At 41.5% G+C, this 18,719-nt stretch overlaps 1 protein-coding gene across 1 annotated transcript in view; it reads left to right on the top strand.

Annotated features, from left to right (window-relative positions):
- pitrm1 (pitrilysin metallopeptidase 1) overlaps positions 1 to 17,829 on the top strand; it is a 63,923-nt gene extending 46,094 nt beyond the window's left edge. Inside the window, exons 22-27 of the mRNA XM_078429528.1 lie at positions 2,283 to 2,354; positions 6,922 to 7,034; positions 8,411 to 8,536; positions 9,899 to 10,044; positions 12,727 to 12,829; positions 17,131 to 17,829. Of these exons, the coding sequence (XP_078285654.1) occupies positions 2,283 to 2,354; positions 6,922 to 7,034; positions 8,411 to 8,536; positions 9,899 to 10,044; positions 12,727 to 12,829; positions 17,131 to 17,224 (654 nt within the window). The 3' untranslated portion in view covers positions 17,225 to 17,829. The remainder of the gene's footprint in view (positions 1 to 2,282; positions 2,355 to 6,921; positions 7,035 to 8,410; positions 8,537 to 9,898; positions 10,045 to 12,726; positions 12,830 to 17,130) is intronic.
- The last annotated feature ends 890 nt before the right edge of the window (positions 17,830 to 18,719 follow it).

Raw genomic sequence — 18,719 nt, 5'->3', positions numbered from 1 at the left:
CAAAAAATGGTTAGGAAAACAAATGCCACATCAGCCTTCATTACTGGAGAATTAGAGTTCAGAAATCAGTATTGACAGCTTTATGCAGAGTGCTGGTGAGGTAGCAACTGGAATACTGTGTACAAATTTGGTCCTTTGTTTAAGAGAGGATATTCAGGCATTGGCAGCACTCCATAAATTCCCTAGGATGGCAGGGTTGATTTATCACAAGTGGAAATATCTTTTGAAGTTTCGAAGAATGCAAGATGACATTGAAATGCAAGTTTCTTAGGGGCACGACTGGGTAGATGACTAGATGTTTCCACTCGGGTAAAAACTTGAACAGGTAGACATACCACAAGATTAGGGTTCGGTCATTTAAAATTGGAACGCTGAATCTGGAATTCTGTACCCCTGAGGGTTGTTAAAGCAAGGTCATTGGGGGTATTTAAAAAGGAAGCAGATACATTTTTGAAAGACTAAGGAAATGGGGCTATGGGGAACAGACACTGACACAATGGCCAATTCCTTTTTTCGTATATTCATGTGTTCATGCCACAGTTATGTGTCATCTCACTTACTGTTCAGTTTTTCTTTAATGGTATAAAGCCCTATGGAGTGCTACTGTTGCTAGACCACTAACAGGAACAGTTAAAGGAATCTCTTTGTGCTGTGTGTGTGTGTGTGTGCGCGCATCGCGTGTTGCTTTGGGAACCATACTTGATATCTTTCCAGACTCAAATTTTCATTGTAACAGACAAATGTGATTCAATTGTATCCAAAAAGATATAAAAATCTAAATGTTATGAAGATAACGTCAGTTGCATATAAGGGTATTTTAATTGTATGAGCAACCCATGTCCAGTCATCCATGGTGGATGAGTGTCATCCACTGTTAGGATGTTTTTTTAAAAGTTACCTCTTCGATGGTGGACTTCAATATTCTTCCGTACTTGGTAAACTCACCCGTTCCACATCGCTGTGACCTTAGTATAGAATGGTTACAGCATCAATACAGCATTTGTTATTGGAATTCAACAGCAAATTAATAATTCTACATCTACCTTTTAGTTTACTGTCGTCATACGAATAGTTAACAATTGGAACCAAGTCCAAAACTTGTAAGAATGGCTTATTCTTCTCATACCTTCAATATTGTTTATTGAGTTGTGGTTAGTAGTCATGAGTCCACCTTGACAAGCGTGCAAATGGGTTTTCCTACATAGAACATAAAGCAGTACAGCACAAGAATGGGTCCTTCAGCCCATAATGTTTGTGTGAAACATGATGCTAAGTTAAACTGATCCCATCTATCTGTGCATGGTCCATATTGCTCTATTCCCTGCACTTCTATGTGCCGATCTAAAAGCCTCTTAAACGCCACTATCGTATCAATGGATTATTTTTATTTAGCCAGTATTATTTATTTATTGATTCATCATTTATTTATTTGCCAATTACACAAGTTTAAAACATCGCACCTACTATGGCGTTGTCAGGTTTCTAACTGGCCAAATTTACAACAACTCTGAATATGAGATTCCAGGAATCTCTGTCGTATCCGACTGTTGTGGTAGAAACTGGATATTAGGCCCTGGAACCAAACTAACCTTCTATGCTCTCTTCAACTCCAGAATGAAGCCACTATTAAAGCTGTCAAGGATTTTCAGAAACATTTTTCTCCTTTTGTGTTATGAGATATTTCAAAGGTTAAAATAAAAATCTAAATCACTTAAATAATTAGGCATTAATCAGAATACATGATCAAACCTTCTCCCCAGCCCCGTGGTCCACGTTCACTTTATTTGTCATATTTAGATCTTGGTGTTTCCCACAGGCATACTTGCTTGCACCTGTGGTTCAAGGTTCATTGAAAGTTTAGTGCAATTTCAGTCATTATGTTTAGTTGGTGCTTTTTCTAAAGATGATACCAGACCAATTTGACTTGCTTTAAAGCAATCCGAGAATAGTCCCTGCATGCCAGTGATGTTTGGATGACACATCCCTATCGTTCCTATTTTTCCTTAGTGTAGTCAACACTGAAGTGCCTCAAAGTGTCAGATTTCCTATATCCAAAGTATTTTATTTTTGTATTAAAATTCTTGTTGCCTTTCTAAAATTGGTTTCCCCACCCTGTCCTCTCCAAACCGCATCAGAAATTCCATCGTTGAACTCCATTCTCGCCTTCGTGCCCACATCAATAAACTTGTGAAACGAACATTCGAATGACAGCAACTGTTTGATTTTAAGTTTCAATGTAAAAGGTTACAACTTCGGACTAAATTTGACCAATTTTCTTGCAGAAACCACTCAATCCTGAAGAAGTCGGGGGTGATGTGCGTGGAGGTTCAAGAGTTTCAAGGAAGCTTGTGTTTGTAAGACTGATATTTTTGAATTGATGAACTTTCTGAAAACACTAAACTTAAAATTTTAAGATATAAAATATTACTTTTTGATGCAGTACCTTCACTGGGCCCAAGGCCGTCATAAAATTTGAATATTAATGCAAGGCCTATTATTTTGGTGGAAATTGCTAAATGTTTGGAGATGTTTAATAATTTGTATTGCAATGGGTGTTCACAATGTGTCCTCCTTCAATAAACACAGATTAGATATTTTTTTAGATTTAGAGATACAGCGCAGAAACAGGCCCTTCGGCCCACCGGGTTCGCGCCGCCCAGCGATCCCCGCACACTAACACTATCCTACACCCACTAGGGACAATTTTTACATTTGCCCAGCCAATTAACCTACATACCTGTACGTCTTTGGATTGTGGGGGGAAACCGAAGATCTCGGAGAAAACCCACGCAGGTCACGGGGAGAATGTACAAACTCCGTACAGACGGCGCCCATAGTCAGGATCGAACCTGAGTCTCCGGCGCTGCATTCGCTGTAAGGCAGCAACTCTACCGCTGCGCCACTGTGCCGCCCTAAAAACACCTGGCATTAGTTTGCAGGATTGACCCCAAACATCCTGTTGCCTGCTGCTTGGATTCCTCATCCCGCTCCTATTCATAGCTCTTGGTCTCTAGCCTCCTGCATTGCTATAATAGATCCCAATGCAAACTACAACATTGCCTCACCTTTGATCTGGGTTTGTTGCAGCCTGTGGGATTCCACAATGCATTCTCCAACTTTGGATAACTCTGTCCTCCTTTCTCTTTCTATCGCAACTGGGCATTTTTGTCTGCTATCTCTTCCTTTTTTTTTCTTTCAATTGTATATTCTGACCTGTGAGGCATGTCCTAGTAAACTAAACTATACAACATTAGCAACGCACTACACAGGCAAAAACTGTCCCTTAGTGGCTACATTATTCAATCCACCCATTGCTCTCATCTGTCACCAAGATCAGCTTTTCAGTCATTCTCAAATTCGTTGAAGGGTCTTCAACCTGAAATGTTGACTTTTTTAATGACCATAGATACTGGCTGACATTTTTTTAAATCCAGAATCTTTTGTTTTTATGTTAAATCTTTGGACTATCTCAGCTTTCTGTGAATATGACATTCAATACAACACTGGAAGCTGAGTTGACCGCTAAATTTTAAGAACAATGACCTACAATTCAGTGTTATTGTACATGCATCCATTCAGAAGTGACGATTGGAAGCAAAAGTAGGGCGTGTTATATTTGTACTGAATTTTGAAAACCAAACTTAGGATTAGGTATTTATTTGCTATTTAATTGCTCAATTTGTAATTTCTGAGAAATGAAAGTGAAAATTGGCAAATGACATTCAGCCTGTGTGGAAAGAACAGGAATGCCACTCGCTAGTAGGCACAAGAGGATCTTCTCCCTCGTCCAACCTCCTGTCTTTGTTTTGAGCTCATAGGCAAACTCTTGAGAAGCGACAGGTTGAAGCAATTTCAACCTTTTAAATTTCAATTTAAAAGTCTACAGTTTATAACTGAGGTTGAGAGGAAAAGATAGATCAGCCATGATTGAGTAGCGGAGTAGACTTCATTGGCCAACTGGCCTAATTGTGCTTCTAGTACTTATTAACAATTTCCCCCTCTAGCTACTACAGTACCTAACGTAAAACTTGACAGACTGGCAGACTAAGCTCTTGGTTAAGAAAACGTTGTCATAGGCTGATCAGCTGATGAGAATCTTTGGGTCTCAATATCTTTAAAAGCAGACTAGAATGGTCCCTACCCGAATCATCACCTATCCATTCCCTCCACAGATGCTCTCTGACCCGCGGAGTTACTCCAGCACGTTGTGTTTTACTAAGGCTGCAGGACTTCATTACCTCAGGGTTCTAGGTCTCCTGCTTGTCAAGATTGTACAGTTGCTGTGTGTGCACTAAATTCTCTTGAGGATCGCCACTTTGTTGTGGTTGAGAAGCTTCCCTGTGCCCAATTTCTTGAGAGCTAAACTGTCTGGAGCTATGCAGCTGGCAGGATCACCCTTGGCAGACAGATCGAGAGGGAGGCTCCAGACACCGTGTGGGCCAAGAAGAAGACCTCTGGTGAAACAGTTGGACGTTGACGGCTGGCGAGCAGGAGGAGCAACACAACGGCTCCAAAGGCTGCAGCTGGGAGAGCTGCCCGGATCTGTCCTTGTCATGGGCTGTGTGGTGGCTGTCCGTACACCCGTCTCCCCATGTTAAAAGATGTACAGGCGTCCACCTGGACAGACATGCCACCTGCAATAAAGTCTGTTGCTCCAGGATCGACTCTTCAGCCATCTCGAGGCCCACAGAAAGGACCCACCAGGGGGACAATGGTGGACTTCGAGAGATTCCCAATGATGACAAGATCCCCGCACTACTTGCAATCTTTTACCACAAATAATTTAGTTTAGTTTATTGTCACGTATACAGAGGTACAGTGAAAAGCTTTTGTTACCATCCATTACAAAGTAGCTGTGGACCTCTGCTTATCATTTTAAGATTGATCACACTTTATAATTTTCTATGGAGTGGTCTGCTGGAGCAACAGCATCTCAGCGGTGGAAGGGAAGAGACTCGACAAGCTGGTCAGGAAGGCCAGCTCAGTCCTGGGTTGCCCCCTCGACTCAGTGCAGGTGGTGGGAGAGAGGAGGATGATGGCAAAGCTAACATCGCTGCTGGACAACGACTCCCACCCCATGCGGGACACTGTCACTGCACTGAGTAGCTCCTTCAGTGACAGACTGTTTCACCCCAAGTGCGTGAAGGAGAGATATAGGAGGTCCTTCCTTCCCGCTGCTGTGAGACTGCACAACCAGCACTGCTCCCAGCAGACGAGTCAACAATAACAGCTAAGAACACAGAGAAAACTGATGACAATTTATGTATCTTCCATTTATAATGAATGATCTCTTGCTATCCACTTTGCTGCTGTAACACTGTAAATTTCCCAGGTGTGGGACGAATAAAGGAATATATTATTATTATTATTAATCCCCAGAGTTTATTAACGTTCACCAATGATAACCTGCGTATTTGGTATTTGTCCGCTTGTGCTAGGTTTTGACTTTGAGGACTTTATATTTTTAAATCCTCTTGTAATTGGAGTGTAACAAAAAGAATGTATACATATGAAATACAGCAATAGTTTTGTTTTGGGTATACCATCAACTCCAAGAAGACAGGTTATCTACCAATTGTCACTAACTGAGACAAATCGGAAAGAACCGTCAGTTCAACTTGGTGAAACAACCCTGGAAAATGTAGATCAAGGTACTTCCGTACCTTGGAAGTCACCTCACCTCCAATGTCGACCTTGATGACGAGAACCAACATCGCCTTAAGTGTGCTGGAACACCTTTTGGACGGCTTTGAACAAGAATCTTTCAAAATCGTGACATCCGAACAGACACAAATGTTAGTGTACAAAGCAGTGGTGATTCCAACGTTCCTGTATGCATCAAAAACCTGGACAACATATCAACGCCATCTGAAAACATTTGAAAAGTTCCATCAACAATGTCTTCGAAGCAGCTTAAATATCAGCTGAGAAGACAGAAGAACCAACGTTAGCGTGCTGAATGAAGCAAAAACATCAAGCATCGAAGCCTTTGCCATCAAGAACCAATTAAGATGGAGCGGTCATGTTGTTCGGATGGAAGACGAGCGTCTACCAAAACAAGCCTTCTACTCCCAGCTTAAAGAAGGCAAACGTAAAAGAGGCGGGCAAAAGAATAGATTCAAAGATGCCTTAAAAGCCAGCATGAAGAAATGTGAAATCGACAATTGGGAAGCCAATGCCAAGGTCAGGAAACTCTGGCGAACCATCATCCAAAAAGGAACAGCGACCTTCGAAGCCAACTGATGTGCAGAATTAGAAGAAAAGAAAAGTAAACAGAAAGAGAGGCAGCAACAACCAACGCCCGATGTGACATCTGGAATTACCTGCCCTGAATGCCAAAGAACTTTCAAAGCCAGGATTGGACTCATAAGCTAGCTGAGAGTTCATAAAACCAATGGAACATAGACCATCATCCTCGACCTCGAGGGATAGCCATGGCGACGACGATTTTATTTTCTTACAAAGAATGTGCGCAAGGAGCTGTTTATAGTTATTTAGTGTAGGAAAATAACTGCAGATGCTGGTACAAATCAAAGGTATCACAAAATGCTGCAGTAACTCTGCTGGTCAGGCAGCATCTAGGAGGGAGGGAATGGATGACGTTTCGTGTCGACTGAAGAAGGGTCTTGACCCGAAACGTCACCCATTCCCTCTCTCCTAGATGCTGCCTGAACTGCTGAGTTACTCCAGCATTTTGTGATACCTATAGTTATTTAGTGATTCAGCTAATGGTTAAATTAAAAAAATTAAATGTTGTAAACACTCAACACGTCGGAGAGCATCTGTGGAATGAAGAACAGTCTGAGAGCTTTTGTCAGAATAAATAGTTGAATCCCTCTTGTATACAAAGGCAATGTAGTGTTACATATTTACACAATGCTTAGTGGAAAGTTTAAATTTCTCTTTGGCTACTCCTTTTAGGAACCTACCTTCAAAGCTTGTCAAATGAAGACACACTTCCAGCTTCCATTCCCTGTGAATTACGTCAGTGAATGTATACGCACGGTTTCCTACACTGATCCTGACTTTGCCAGGTAAGTTGCATTAGTATAAAATTGCAAAGATTAATTTCTTGATGGACTTTGAATAAAAGGTAAAGTAATGACTTTAAACAAAATTATATGGGAGAGGAAGAAAATTATTTTTTAATGTTGAGATTTTGATCTGAAATCTGAAAAACACCTTAAACTTCACTACACCAGTCTTGACTATATTTGGAGAAGGAAATGAAAATACTGTCGACCCCAGTGGTCTTTTAAGTAAATTCATCCATTTAGAAAATTAAATTGACAAAATTGAACTCCTGCTATATTTTTAAAATAAATTGTGCCTTCCAGGAAGGGAATGAAATTTACATCAGCACTTATTGATTTTGTAGGTAAATTAGAACATTGGAGAACATTGGAGAAGAGGGTGGAATTAAAATTACTTCCTTTATGGTTTTATAGATAAATTCACCATAATGTTAAAATGAATGCCCCCATTTCAATTTTGGTCTCTACTGAATTGGTTAATGTCAGTCATGCCCTAAAGAAGCTAAAATTAGCTGGGATTGGGAAGGTGAATAAAATCAAGCAGATTGTTATCTAGAGAGCATCAATTGGATAAGAATCTTTGTGTGAGATATTGCAGAGTCCATATTATAGAAATAAAAGGTAAATACAACGTTTTTTTGGTTTATATATAAGATGCAGTAGGTGGTGTGGAATTATGATATTGATTTCTCTTTGAAGTTGCCTGGAACCACTTCTGCGGTTTCAGAACCTATAGAAATGGATTAAAGGAACTTTGTCTGAAGATTAGGCAGCAAAGTGGCGCAGCCAGTGGAGCTACTGGCTCAAGGCCGGAGACCCGGGTTTGGTCCTGACCTCGGGTGGTGTGGAGTTTGCACATTCTCCTTGTGACTGCATGGGTTTCCTCCCAGTGCTCCCGTTTCCTCATATATCCCAAAAACGGCGGGTGTGTAGGTTGATTGACCGCAGTAAATCGCCCCTAATGTGTAGGGAATGGATGTCGTAGTGGGATAACATAGACCTAGTGCAAAAGGGTGATCGATGGTCAGCGTGAACTCAGTGGGCCAATGGCCTGTTTCCATGCTGTATCAATCAATCTGTTCTTTTTACCCAGCTTATTATCTCAATTACTTTTTAATCCATAAATGTGTTAAATTGATTCCTCTGGCCATACGGCGCTGGCAACTTAGCATTCTAAATCATATCAATGGGTGGGTATCATGGGGAAAGGAAATAAATGAAGTTAAGTGATTTGCTATGTTTTTGCATACTATGATCATGGATATTTACAAGTGAGCTTTGTCAGCAGAGTAACTTCACTTTCGCTGTGTAACGTTCCTCATAGTGCAGTCGTATTGTTACAAATGCATTTGCTATTAATTACATTTTATTTATAGACTTTCTGTTCTTGCACGACTGATTACTTCTAAATTCCTCCACCGTGAAATCCGAGAGAAAGGTGGGGCGTATGGAGGCGGTGCCAACTTAAGCAACAGCGGTCTATTTTCATTCTATTCTTACAGGTACCCGTGACATTTTTTAAATGGTTTAAATTGTGCAGAGAAGAACACAGATTGAAGTATGAGTTGCCCCTTTTGCTTGATTTTTATCAGCTGTTATGAAGCGATAATATTTCAACTGGGGCTATAGATCTGGTGCTAAAAGTTCCAATTATGCTGGGAGATGGCTTTTAACTGGAACATACCTCGATACAAGAGCAAGTTGGCACCGGAGCATTGTGACTTTTTACCTGCTAGTCGCAGAAGAGGATTCACTATCATCTGTTACAATCGGTCCAGTATTTTACGTCACCATTACTTGTGTATGGTCAGGAAGGCCAGCTCTGTCCTGGGTTGCCCCCTCGACTCAGTACAGGCGGTGGGAGAGAGGAGGATGATGGCAAAGTTAACATCGCTGCTGGACAACGACTCCCACCCCATGCAGGAAACTGTCACTGCACTGAGTAGCTCCTTCAATGACAGACTCCTTCACCCCAAGTGCGTGAGACTGCACAACCAGCACTGCTCCCAGCAGACGAGTCAACAGTAACAGTTAAGGAATACACAGTAAACTGATGACAATTTATCCTTGTCTTTACTTTTATTTATAATGAATGATCTCTTACTATCCACTTTGCTACTTTAACACTGTAAATGTCCCCGGTGTGGGACAAATAAACTAATATATTATTATTATTATTGCTTGATTGTACATGGGTATAGTATGATATGACTGGATAGAATGCAAACAAGGCATTTCCACGGTTCCCTGCTCCACGTGACAATAATAAACCAACAACAATATACATCTGATACCACTTCAAACAACTGTTCGGCCATCTCCCCAATATCGCTGTTGGCCGAGCTTCATTTTTTCGTGTACCTATTTTGTGCTTTATTATAAGCACTACAATGGAAGTTCTTGTTATTCGGAATATGTTTTCATGTGTAGCTTTATCATTGTTTATCATCGTGGACGCAATATGAATGAACAGAAATTGTCTCAAATATAAAGGCTGGTCAATGGAGATGGAAATTTGTAACATATGAGATCATTTGAGGGATCAAAACAGTTTTGAATTTGCAAGTGTTCTCCTTTTGATCATTTGTGTAAATGATCTCATTGAATACGTGGTATAGAGTAAATACTCTAGATGCGTAATATAATTAAGAGATGGGTTAAACTTCCCTCAACTACATTCAGGCTTCGAATGTTAATTTTCTGCCTCCACATTTTATTGGGCCTCTATAAAAATTTAAATGTATTGCCTGTAAGTTTATGGTGCATTTAATTATCATTCATGAGCAAATGTTTGAAGATAATACAATGAAAAATGGTTGAGTTATGGATATAATATACAAGAAAATTACTATCTATAATTACAGAGATCCTAATTCTCTCGATACAATGTCAGTATTTAGAAGAAGCATTGCTTGGGCCAGAGCAGGAAAATTTACACAAGACGATATTGATGAAGCCAAATTATCCATCTTTTCAGCTGTGGATGCCCCCATAGCACCATCAGACAAGGGTAAGAATGTTTGATCATTAATAAAGATATGATAGTGAATAATAGACTGTTGGATTGGAAGAAGCATCTGTGTTTCTGGAAAACCTAACTGTGTGTGCTTTAACAATATAATAAGTATGAAAGTGAAGACAGGCATCCTGATCATATTTAAATGTCCAGCTATTCTCCTGTGCACTGATGAGCCACCAAGCACCTCAGAAGCAGCCAGATTACGTTCCCATTTTTGTTATTGTTCTGTGCATTTTAACCTCTGACAAAATTCTAACTTGTCTATTTTTGCATGTAAGACTGGGTCCCAGGTGCCTGCTGTAAACTAGCAGGTATGATGACTTCAACAAAGACGTTTGTTGGTCTAATCATCTTGGACATTCAAAGGTGTTGGCTTCAAGTTCTACGGGTTTCCTGTGGCTGATGCAGCCAATGTGAGATGCTGACATTGCCGCAGTGTGGGAGGGGGGTGTTTGGGTGGCAGCTTGGGTAAGGTAGAAGCTTGCTGTTTACACTGGGCTCCCTGTACTCCCATTAAAGTGGCTTCAGATTCTCAGTGCCATTCCAAGCGCTCCTCTATTTTGAGCAGTCATAGAGCAGGAATGCCTACAGGCCCATTGGAATGTTGCATCTTTTCAAGGAGGCTTAAAGAACATCCATGAATCATTTGCATTCATCACCTGGTACCTCTAGCACAGCAGAGCTCAATGATGTCTCTGTTTTCGGAGTACAGTTTCAACAATGCAAGGGGTGGAGCCTGCCTATCGGAGCCATCAATGCAGTAATGCCTCAATGCTGGGGATGTGGTGAGGGGAAGGACATTGTGGTGGGGGGCGGGGGGGGTCCACTCGTACAGCACAGAAACAGGCCATTTGACCCACCATGCTGACCATCAAGCACCCACTTACACTAATAGACAATAGGTGCAGGAGGAGGCCATTCAGCCCTTCGAGCCAGCACCGCCATTCAATGCGATCATGGCTGAACATTCTCAATCAGTACCCCGTTCCTGCCTTCTCCCCATACCCCCTCACTCCGCTATCCTTAAGAGCTCTATCCAGCTCTCTCTTGAAAGCATCCAACGAACTGGCCTCCACTGCCTTCTGAGGCAGAGAATTCCACACCTTCATCACTCTCTGACTGAAAAAGTTCTTCCTCATCTCCGTTCTAAATGGCCTACCCCTTATTCTTAAACTGTGGCCCCTTGTTCTGGACTCCCCCAACATTGGGAACATGTTTCCTGCCTCTAATGTGTCCAATCCCCTAATTATCTTATATGTTTCAATAAGATCCCCCCTCATCCTTCTAAATACCAGTGTATACAAGCCTAATTGCTCCAGCCTTTCAACATACAACAGTCCCGCCATTCCGGGAATTAACCTAGTGAACCTACGCTGCACGCCCTCAATAGCAAGAATATCCTTCCTCAAATTTGGAGACCAAAACTGCACACAGTACTCCAGGTGCGGTCTCACTAGGGTCCTGTACAACTGTAGAAGGACCTCTTTGCTCCTATACTCAACTCCTCTTGTTATGAAGGCCAACATTCCATTGGCTTTCTTCACTGCCTGCTGTACCTGCATGCTTCCTTTCAGTGACTGATGCACTAGGACACCCAGATCTCGTTGAACATCCCCTCTTCCTAACTTGACATCATTCAGATAATAATCTGCCTTTCTATTCTTACTTCCAAAGTGAATAATACTATTTTATTTTCCCCATGTTCCCATTAACCTCCCAATGATCTACCACTCATTAGCGGTGGCCAATAAACTACATATCCATGTGGGGGAATTTGGAGCTCCTGGATGCAACTCGTGTGGAAATAAGGAGAGAACATGCAAGCTCCACACATACAGCCCCAGAGGTTATGGTTGAACCTGGGTCGCTGGAGTCGAGCTCACCAACTCTACCAGCTGCAATACTGGGGTAACCACAGCAGATTTGACCGGGAAATTTGCAGTACTTAGCCAATAGAGCATTGATGATACTTCTCCATTGCTTTGAGTTCCATCTGCAGATAGTCTATGTTGCAAAGAGTATAAGAAAATAACTGCAGATGCTGGTACAAATCGAAGGTATTTATTCACAAAATTATGGAGTAACTCAGCAGGTCAGGCAGCATCTCAGGAGAGAAGGAATGGGCGACGTTTCGGGTCGAGACCCTTCAAAAGTGCACAAGAAGGCAGTGGTTACTGCTGCCCTGTGGACCTTGTGTGTTTTGCAGAGTTTGAAGTCTTGATCATCAACTTTTTTTTGCTCAGATAGTCAAAGGTTCCAAATCATTGCTTCACTCACTGAGGCATGCAAGTGAATGGGCCCTCTTTATCAACCACAGTTATCAACCAACTGTCCCCTGCTGCACCACAACCTCTCCCAGAAACAATAAAGATCGATGATGGTCCTCGAGCATGTGTTAAGCTGCTTCTTATGTCGTGGGAGCCACTTCCTAACGGACATAGATGATGAAAATCGGCATTGCCTTCGGGGTGCCAGCACATCATTCAATCATCTTTGCAAAAGTGCTTGGTACAGCATATATAGAATTAACTATGTGCATTCATAAGTTTCTCTTTGCACTTGCAGTGAATGAGTGTGATTGAAAGCACACCATTTTGGAGTTGCCAGAATTGATTCATGCAATTTAGCAATTGAAAATGCTGTTTTATTACACTCTCTCTGCTTCTTCACCAGGATTAGATCGTTTTCTCTATTGTATCTCGGATGACATGAAGCTGAAACGCAGGGAGCAGCTTTTTCAAGTTGACCGTGACGGCTTGATAGAAGTAACCAACAAGTGAGTGACTGTTTAAAAGAAGCCTGGATGCTAAAAGGGCAAAATGAATCCACTTGTTTCTGCTTTATAAGAAAATTCAAGCTAATTTTGTACAGGTTGATTTTGAATTACTTGATTTCCAGAAAAGCTACATTGTGTGTGTGGGGCAGGAGGAGAGAGAGATTCCACTGATCCTTGCGTTGGGTAACACATTTCCTATTGCTGCCCTCAAGAAAACAGGATAATTCAGTTGTTAAAGTGGAGAAAAGAGATTGTGCAACAAAAAAAACAGACTGCTGGAGGAACCCAGCAGGTTGACAGTACCTGTGGAGGGAAATGAACAAATGATAGCTCGGAGATAGACACAAAAACTGGAGTAACTCAGCGGGGCAGGCAGCATCTCTGGAGAGAAGGAATGGGTGACAGTTTGGGTCGAGGCCCTAGCTCGGGTGGGGATCTATCTATCTCGCGGATTTTGCCACCTTGTCTTCCCAGTTCAGTTCTAATCTGTGTTGTTGCCCCTTCAAGAAACAAAAAAACGGAATGTTTTAGAGTAGACGGGTAAAGGGTGCAGTTATTAGAGCAAATTAGTATATTCTCAGTGATCTGCACGACTGTGGACACTCTGCACTACAGTAACTTGGCAAACTGATTTAATCTCTACTCTTCAACATTTGTTTAACCTCTCATCTTCTACGGAGGCTTCCAGAGGAGGCCACTTGGAATTTTACAGCTCCAATGCTATGTATTATGTTTTTATTTTATAAATTTAACTGCAATGTTAATTCTGTATAAATTAGCAGATTATTATTTCTCATTTGTTGGTCTTGACTTTGGTCATCTGTCTCTTCCCTAATTTCTTTCTTCATTTTGTAACATCAATGCCTGTAGTACTTTGCATAGTTAAACTTTTATTGCATTTTAGGACAATGTGTCCAATGGAGCCATCAACAGCTTGAGTTTAATTGTTCTTGGCATTAGAAGTCAAATAAGGGACTAAATATGTTAACACCTGTTGTCAACATTCTTTGTTCAAGGCATAATTGAACATGAAAAGCTTTCTACTGCTTCTCAGTACTCTTTCTGCTCTATTACCCCGAAGATGTACACAAAATTCTAGAGTAACTCAGCGGGACAGACAGGTGGGCAGAAGGGGTGGGGTGGTTCTGTTGGTAAGGAATGAAATTCAGTCCTTTGCGAGGGGTGACATAGTATCAGAAGATGTAGAGTCATTTTGGATAGAACTGAGAAATTGTACGGGTAAAAAGACCCTAATGGGAGTTATCTACAGGCCCCCAAACAGTAGCCTGGAGATAGGGTGCAAGTTGCATCAGGAGTTAAAATTAGCATGTAACAAACGCAAATGCTACGGTGGTTATGGGAGATTTCAACATGCAGGTAGACTGGGAAAATCAGGTTGGTACTGGACCCCATGAAAGGAAGTTTGTGGAGTGCCTCCGAGTTGGATTCGTAGAGCAGCTTGTACTGGAGCCGACCAGGAAGAAGGCAATTCTGGATTTAGTGTTGTGTAATGAGCCGGATTTGATAAGGGAATTCAAGGTAAAGGAACCATTTGGAGGTAGTGACCATAATGTGATAAGTTGTAATCTGCAATTTGAGAGGGAGAAGGTAAAATTGGAAGTATCACTTTTCAGTTCAACAAAGGGGACGTTGGAGGAATGAGGGAGGAGCTGGCCAAAATTGACAGGAAAGGGACCGAGCAGGGATGACGGTGGAACAGCAATGGCAGGTATTTCTCGGAATAATCCAGAAGATGCAGGATCATTTCATTCCAAAGAGGAAGAAAGATTCTAAGGGGAGTAAGAGGCAACCGTGGCTAACAAGGGAAGTCAAGGACAGTATAAAAATAAAAGAGAAGACGTATAACATGGCAAAGATGAGCGGGAAGTCAGAGGATTGGGAAACTTTTAAAGATCAACAGAAGGTAACTATGCCAAGAATGTAAAGGAGGATATTATAAGCTGCTTTAGGTATGTGAAGAGGAGAAATTAGTTAAGACAAGTGTGGGTCCCTTGAAGGCAGAAACAGGTGAATTTATTATGGGGAACAAGGAAATGGCAGAGGAGTTGAACAGGTACTTTGGTTCTGTCCTCGCTAAGGAAGATACAATCTCCCAGGTGTACTAGGGGACGGAGGACCTAGCGTGATGGAGGAACTGAAGGAAATTCACATTAGTCAGAAAATGGTGTTGGGTAGACTGATGGGACTGAAGGCTGATAAGTCCCCAGGGCCTGATGGTCTGCATCCCAGGGTACTCAAGGAGGTGGCCCTAGAAATCATGGACGCATTGGTGATCATTTTCCAATGTTCTATAGATTCTGGATCAGTCCCTGTGGATTGGAGGGGAGCTAATGTTATCCCACTTTTTAAGAAAGGAGGGAGAGAGAAAGCAGGGAATTATAGACCAGTTAGCCTGACATCAATGGGAAGATGCTGGAGTCCATTATTAAAGATGTACTAGTGGCTCATTTGGATAGCAGTAACAGGATCGGTCCAAGTCAGCTTGGACTTACAAAGGGGAAATCATGCTTGACAAATCTTCTGGAATTTTTTGTGGATGTAACAAGTAAAATGGACAAGCGAGAGCCAGTGGATGTAGTGCACCTGGACTTTCAGAAAGCCTTTGATAAGATCCCACACAGGATATTAGTGGGCAAAATTAGAGCACATGGTATTGGGGGTAGGATACTGACATGGATAGAAAATTGGTTGGCAGACAGGAAACAGAGTAGGGATTAACGGGTCCTTTTCAGAATGCAGGCAGTGACTAGTGGGGTGCCGCAAGGCTCGGACCACAGCTATTTATAATATACATTAATGATTTAGATGAAGGAATTAAAAGTAACATTAGCAAATTTGCAGATGATACAAAGCTAGATGGCAGTGTGAACTGTGAAGAGGATGCTGTGAGGATTTAGGGTGACTTGGACAGGTTGGGTGAGGGGGCAGATGCAGTATAATAATGTGGATAAATGTGAGGTTGTCCACTTTGGTGGCAAGAACAGGAAGGCAGATTATTATCTGAATGGTGTCAGGTTAGGAAAAGGGGAAGTACAAAGAGATCTGTGTGTTCTTGATCATCAGTCACTTAAAGTTAGCATGCAGGTACAGCAGGCAGTGAAGAAAGCTAATGGCATGTTGGCCTTCATAATGAGAGGAGCTGAGTATCGGAGCAAAGACGTCCTGCAGTTGTACAGGGCCCTGGTGAGACCACACCTGGAGTATTGTTTGCAGTTTTGGTCTCCTAATTTGAGGAAGGACATTCTTGCTATTGAGGAAGTGCAGCGTAGGTTCACGAGGTTAATTTCCGGGATGGCGGGACTGTCATGTGATGAAAGAATGGAGCGACTGGGCTTGTATTCACTGGAATTTAGAGGGATGAGAAGCGATGTTAGCGAACCATAAAATTATTAAGGGATTGGACATGCTAAATGCAGGAAACATGTTCCCGATGTTGGGGGAGTCCAGACCAGGGGCCATAGTTTAAGAATAATGGGTAGGCCATTTAAAACTAAGATGAGGAAAAACCTTTTTCACCCAGAGAGTTGTGAATCTGTGGAATTCTCTGCCACAGAAGGCAGTGGAGGCCGATTCACTGGATACATTCAAAAGAGAGTTAGAAAGAGCTCTTTGGGCGAGCGGAGTCAAGGGATATGGGGAGAAGGCAGGAAAGGGGTACTGATTGTGGATGATCAGCCATGATCACATTAAATGGTGGTGCTGGCTCGATGGGCCGAGTGGCCTCCTCCTGCACCTATTGGCTATGTATTTCTGGAGAGAAGGAATGGGTGAAGTTTCGGGTCGAGGCCCTTCACACTATTACCACAGTGTGGTTGTGCTCACATTCTTTGTCTGCACCCCAGTTCCTCTGTCTTTGTTAACTGGTCCTGATTTGTTCTGATGTTTTCCTACCTTTAGTTCCCTCCCCTCTACTTTCAATCAGAAGGTTCTGACCCGAAACTTCACCCATCCCTTTTCTCCAGTGATGTTGCCTCACCCCATTGTGTCTATCTTTGGTATAAACCAGCGTCTGCAGTTCCTTTCTATGCTATTTTTGATGCAACTTTTTTTTTTGGAAGTCCTTCAACTTCAACATAAAAAGTGATATTGATCCAAAATATCACCAGTCCATGACCCTCAGATATGCTGCCTGACCCACTGAGTGACTCCAGCACTTGCAGTTCCTTGTGTCTCAGTCTAACAATATGCTGCACCCAAAGAAATTTTAACCCAAGGAAAACATTTTCTATGCTCCAATTAACCACTTAAGTTAATGTTTCTTTTTATTTGATTTTTTTCAGGTATTTGATAGCTGGGCAAAGCACAAGTGGGGCTGCAATTTTAGGGCCTGAAAGTGAATCTATCAAACGAGATCCAAGTTGGGTGCAGAGGTAATACAGAATAAAAGGACTAATGCCAAGGATCTTATCACTTCCCCATAGTAACACAGGATCAAGGTGGATTCAACTGAAATATTGATGGTTACTTGCACCTAATCTCTGAAGGAGATGAATGTGGAAACAGCAATGTTCTTGATCCAAAGATGGCTCTAGGGTTTTGCGAATGGCACAATTCAATGGAGTTCCTTGTTACCTCAATTTCTAAGTTTGCAGCTGCTATAACAGAGTAAATATGGATTCCTAATGCTTGTTGAAATTCAAGGCAAGTAACGTATCTAGCTCTTGGGGGAGAAAAAAAATGATTTTGAGGAAGAATCATGCAGAATGTTTTCTCTACAATTATGATGTGAAATACAGTTAATTCTGTACAATGTGATTTGCCAGCAGAAATACAATTCTTTCCAAGCTATTTTAGTATTTGTTATTTGACTTCACTAGAGCATTTTGTGCAAAGCATCCTCGTTGGAAGAGATTAAGACAAGTGGTTTATGCAGACCATTCAGATGGGCAATTGTGAGACCTTGTTGTGAAACTTTAACATCTGTATTTTTTAGTAATCTAAAATAAAACTTTTATGCAATGGTAAAACCTACTAGCAATGTTTCATTCTTGTATTCTGTCTTTGCTTTTTTTTTTCGTGCCTCAGTATTAACGGTGAGGGTAGTCAGAATGAGGTACAGGCAAGTACAATTATAATATTTAAAACATTTGGACAGGTAACGTTTAGAGAGATATGGACCAAATGCAGGGTAATGGTTAAGTTTAGCTTAAGTTGGCTTGGTTGGTTGAATAAGTTGAGCCGAATGGTCTATTTCCATGCTGTATAATTCTGACTGAACACCCCTATCGGATCAGACATAAATTGTCCCGTTAGACCAGTGTTTCTCAACCGGGGTTCCCAGGAACCCTAGGGTTCTGAGAGAAATAGGCTAATCATATGTAAATGCATTTTTGTCTTTTGCATTGTCAATAAACTTGAGAAAAAAAGTTATCTTTTGCTTAAACCAGTTATCAGAAAAATATATGATGTTTGCCTTATGTATGAAGTTTAAGAAAGAGATTAATAAAGATATATAAGAATTTTTATGCAGGGGTTCCCTGAGACATGGAAATTATTGCGAGGGTAAAAAGGTTGAGCAACACTGTTAGACTAATGCAAAGTCCTGTTTTATATTTGCACAAAACAAAAGTGAAATACTGCATAGTGTAGATATCAGACATAGTATGGAGGCACTCTGCAGAGCAGATAACATCTGAGAAACAATGGATAATGTTAGATATTACACACCTAAATTAACTTAACATCATAGTCAGCGCAGATATTATGACCCCCACGGTCTGTTGTTAAGTGGTACTGTTGTATGTTCTATGAGATAGACCTGTTTCTAGGTGGTACTGCAGGTGAAGATAGGCAGCAACACCAGTGAAGGACACCTTTCTATTCCTCCCTCATAAAATAATAGATGGGGTTTAAAGGTGGCCTGAATGAT

Source organism: Rhinoraja longicauda, chromosome 2 (assembly GCF_053455715.1).
Source record: "Rhinoraja longicauda isolate Sanriku21f chromosome 2, sRhiLon1.1, whole genome shotgun sequence".
In the NCBI taxonomy this organism is placed as follows: Eukaryota; Metazoa; Chordata; class Chondrichthyes; order Rajiformes; family Arhynchobatidae; genus Rhinoraja; species Rhinoraja longicauda.
The sequence above is the reverse complement of the archived record's forward strand: the minus strand, read 5'-3'. Positions and strand labels throughout refer to the sequence as shown.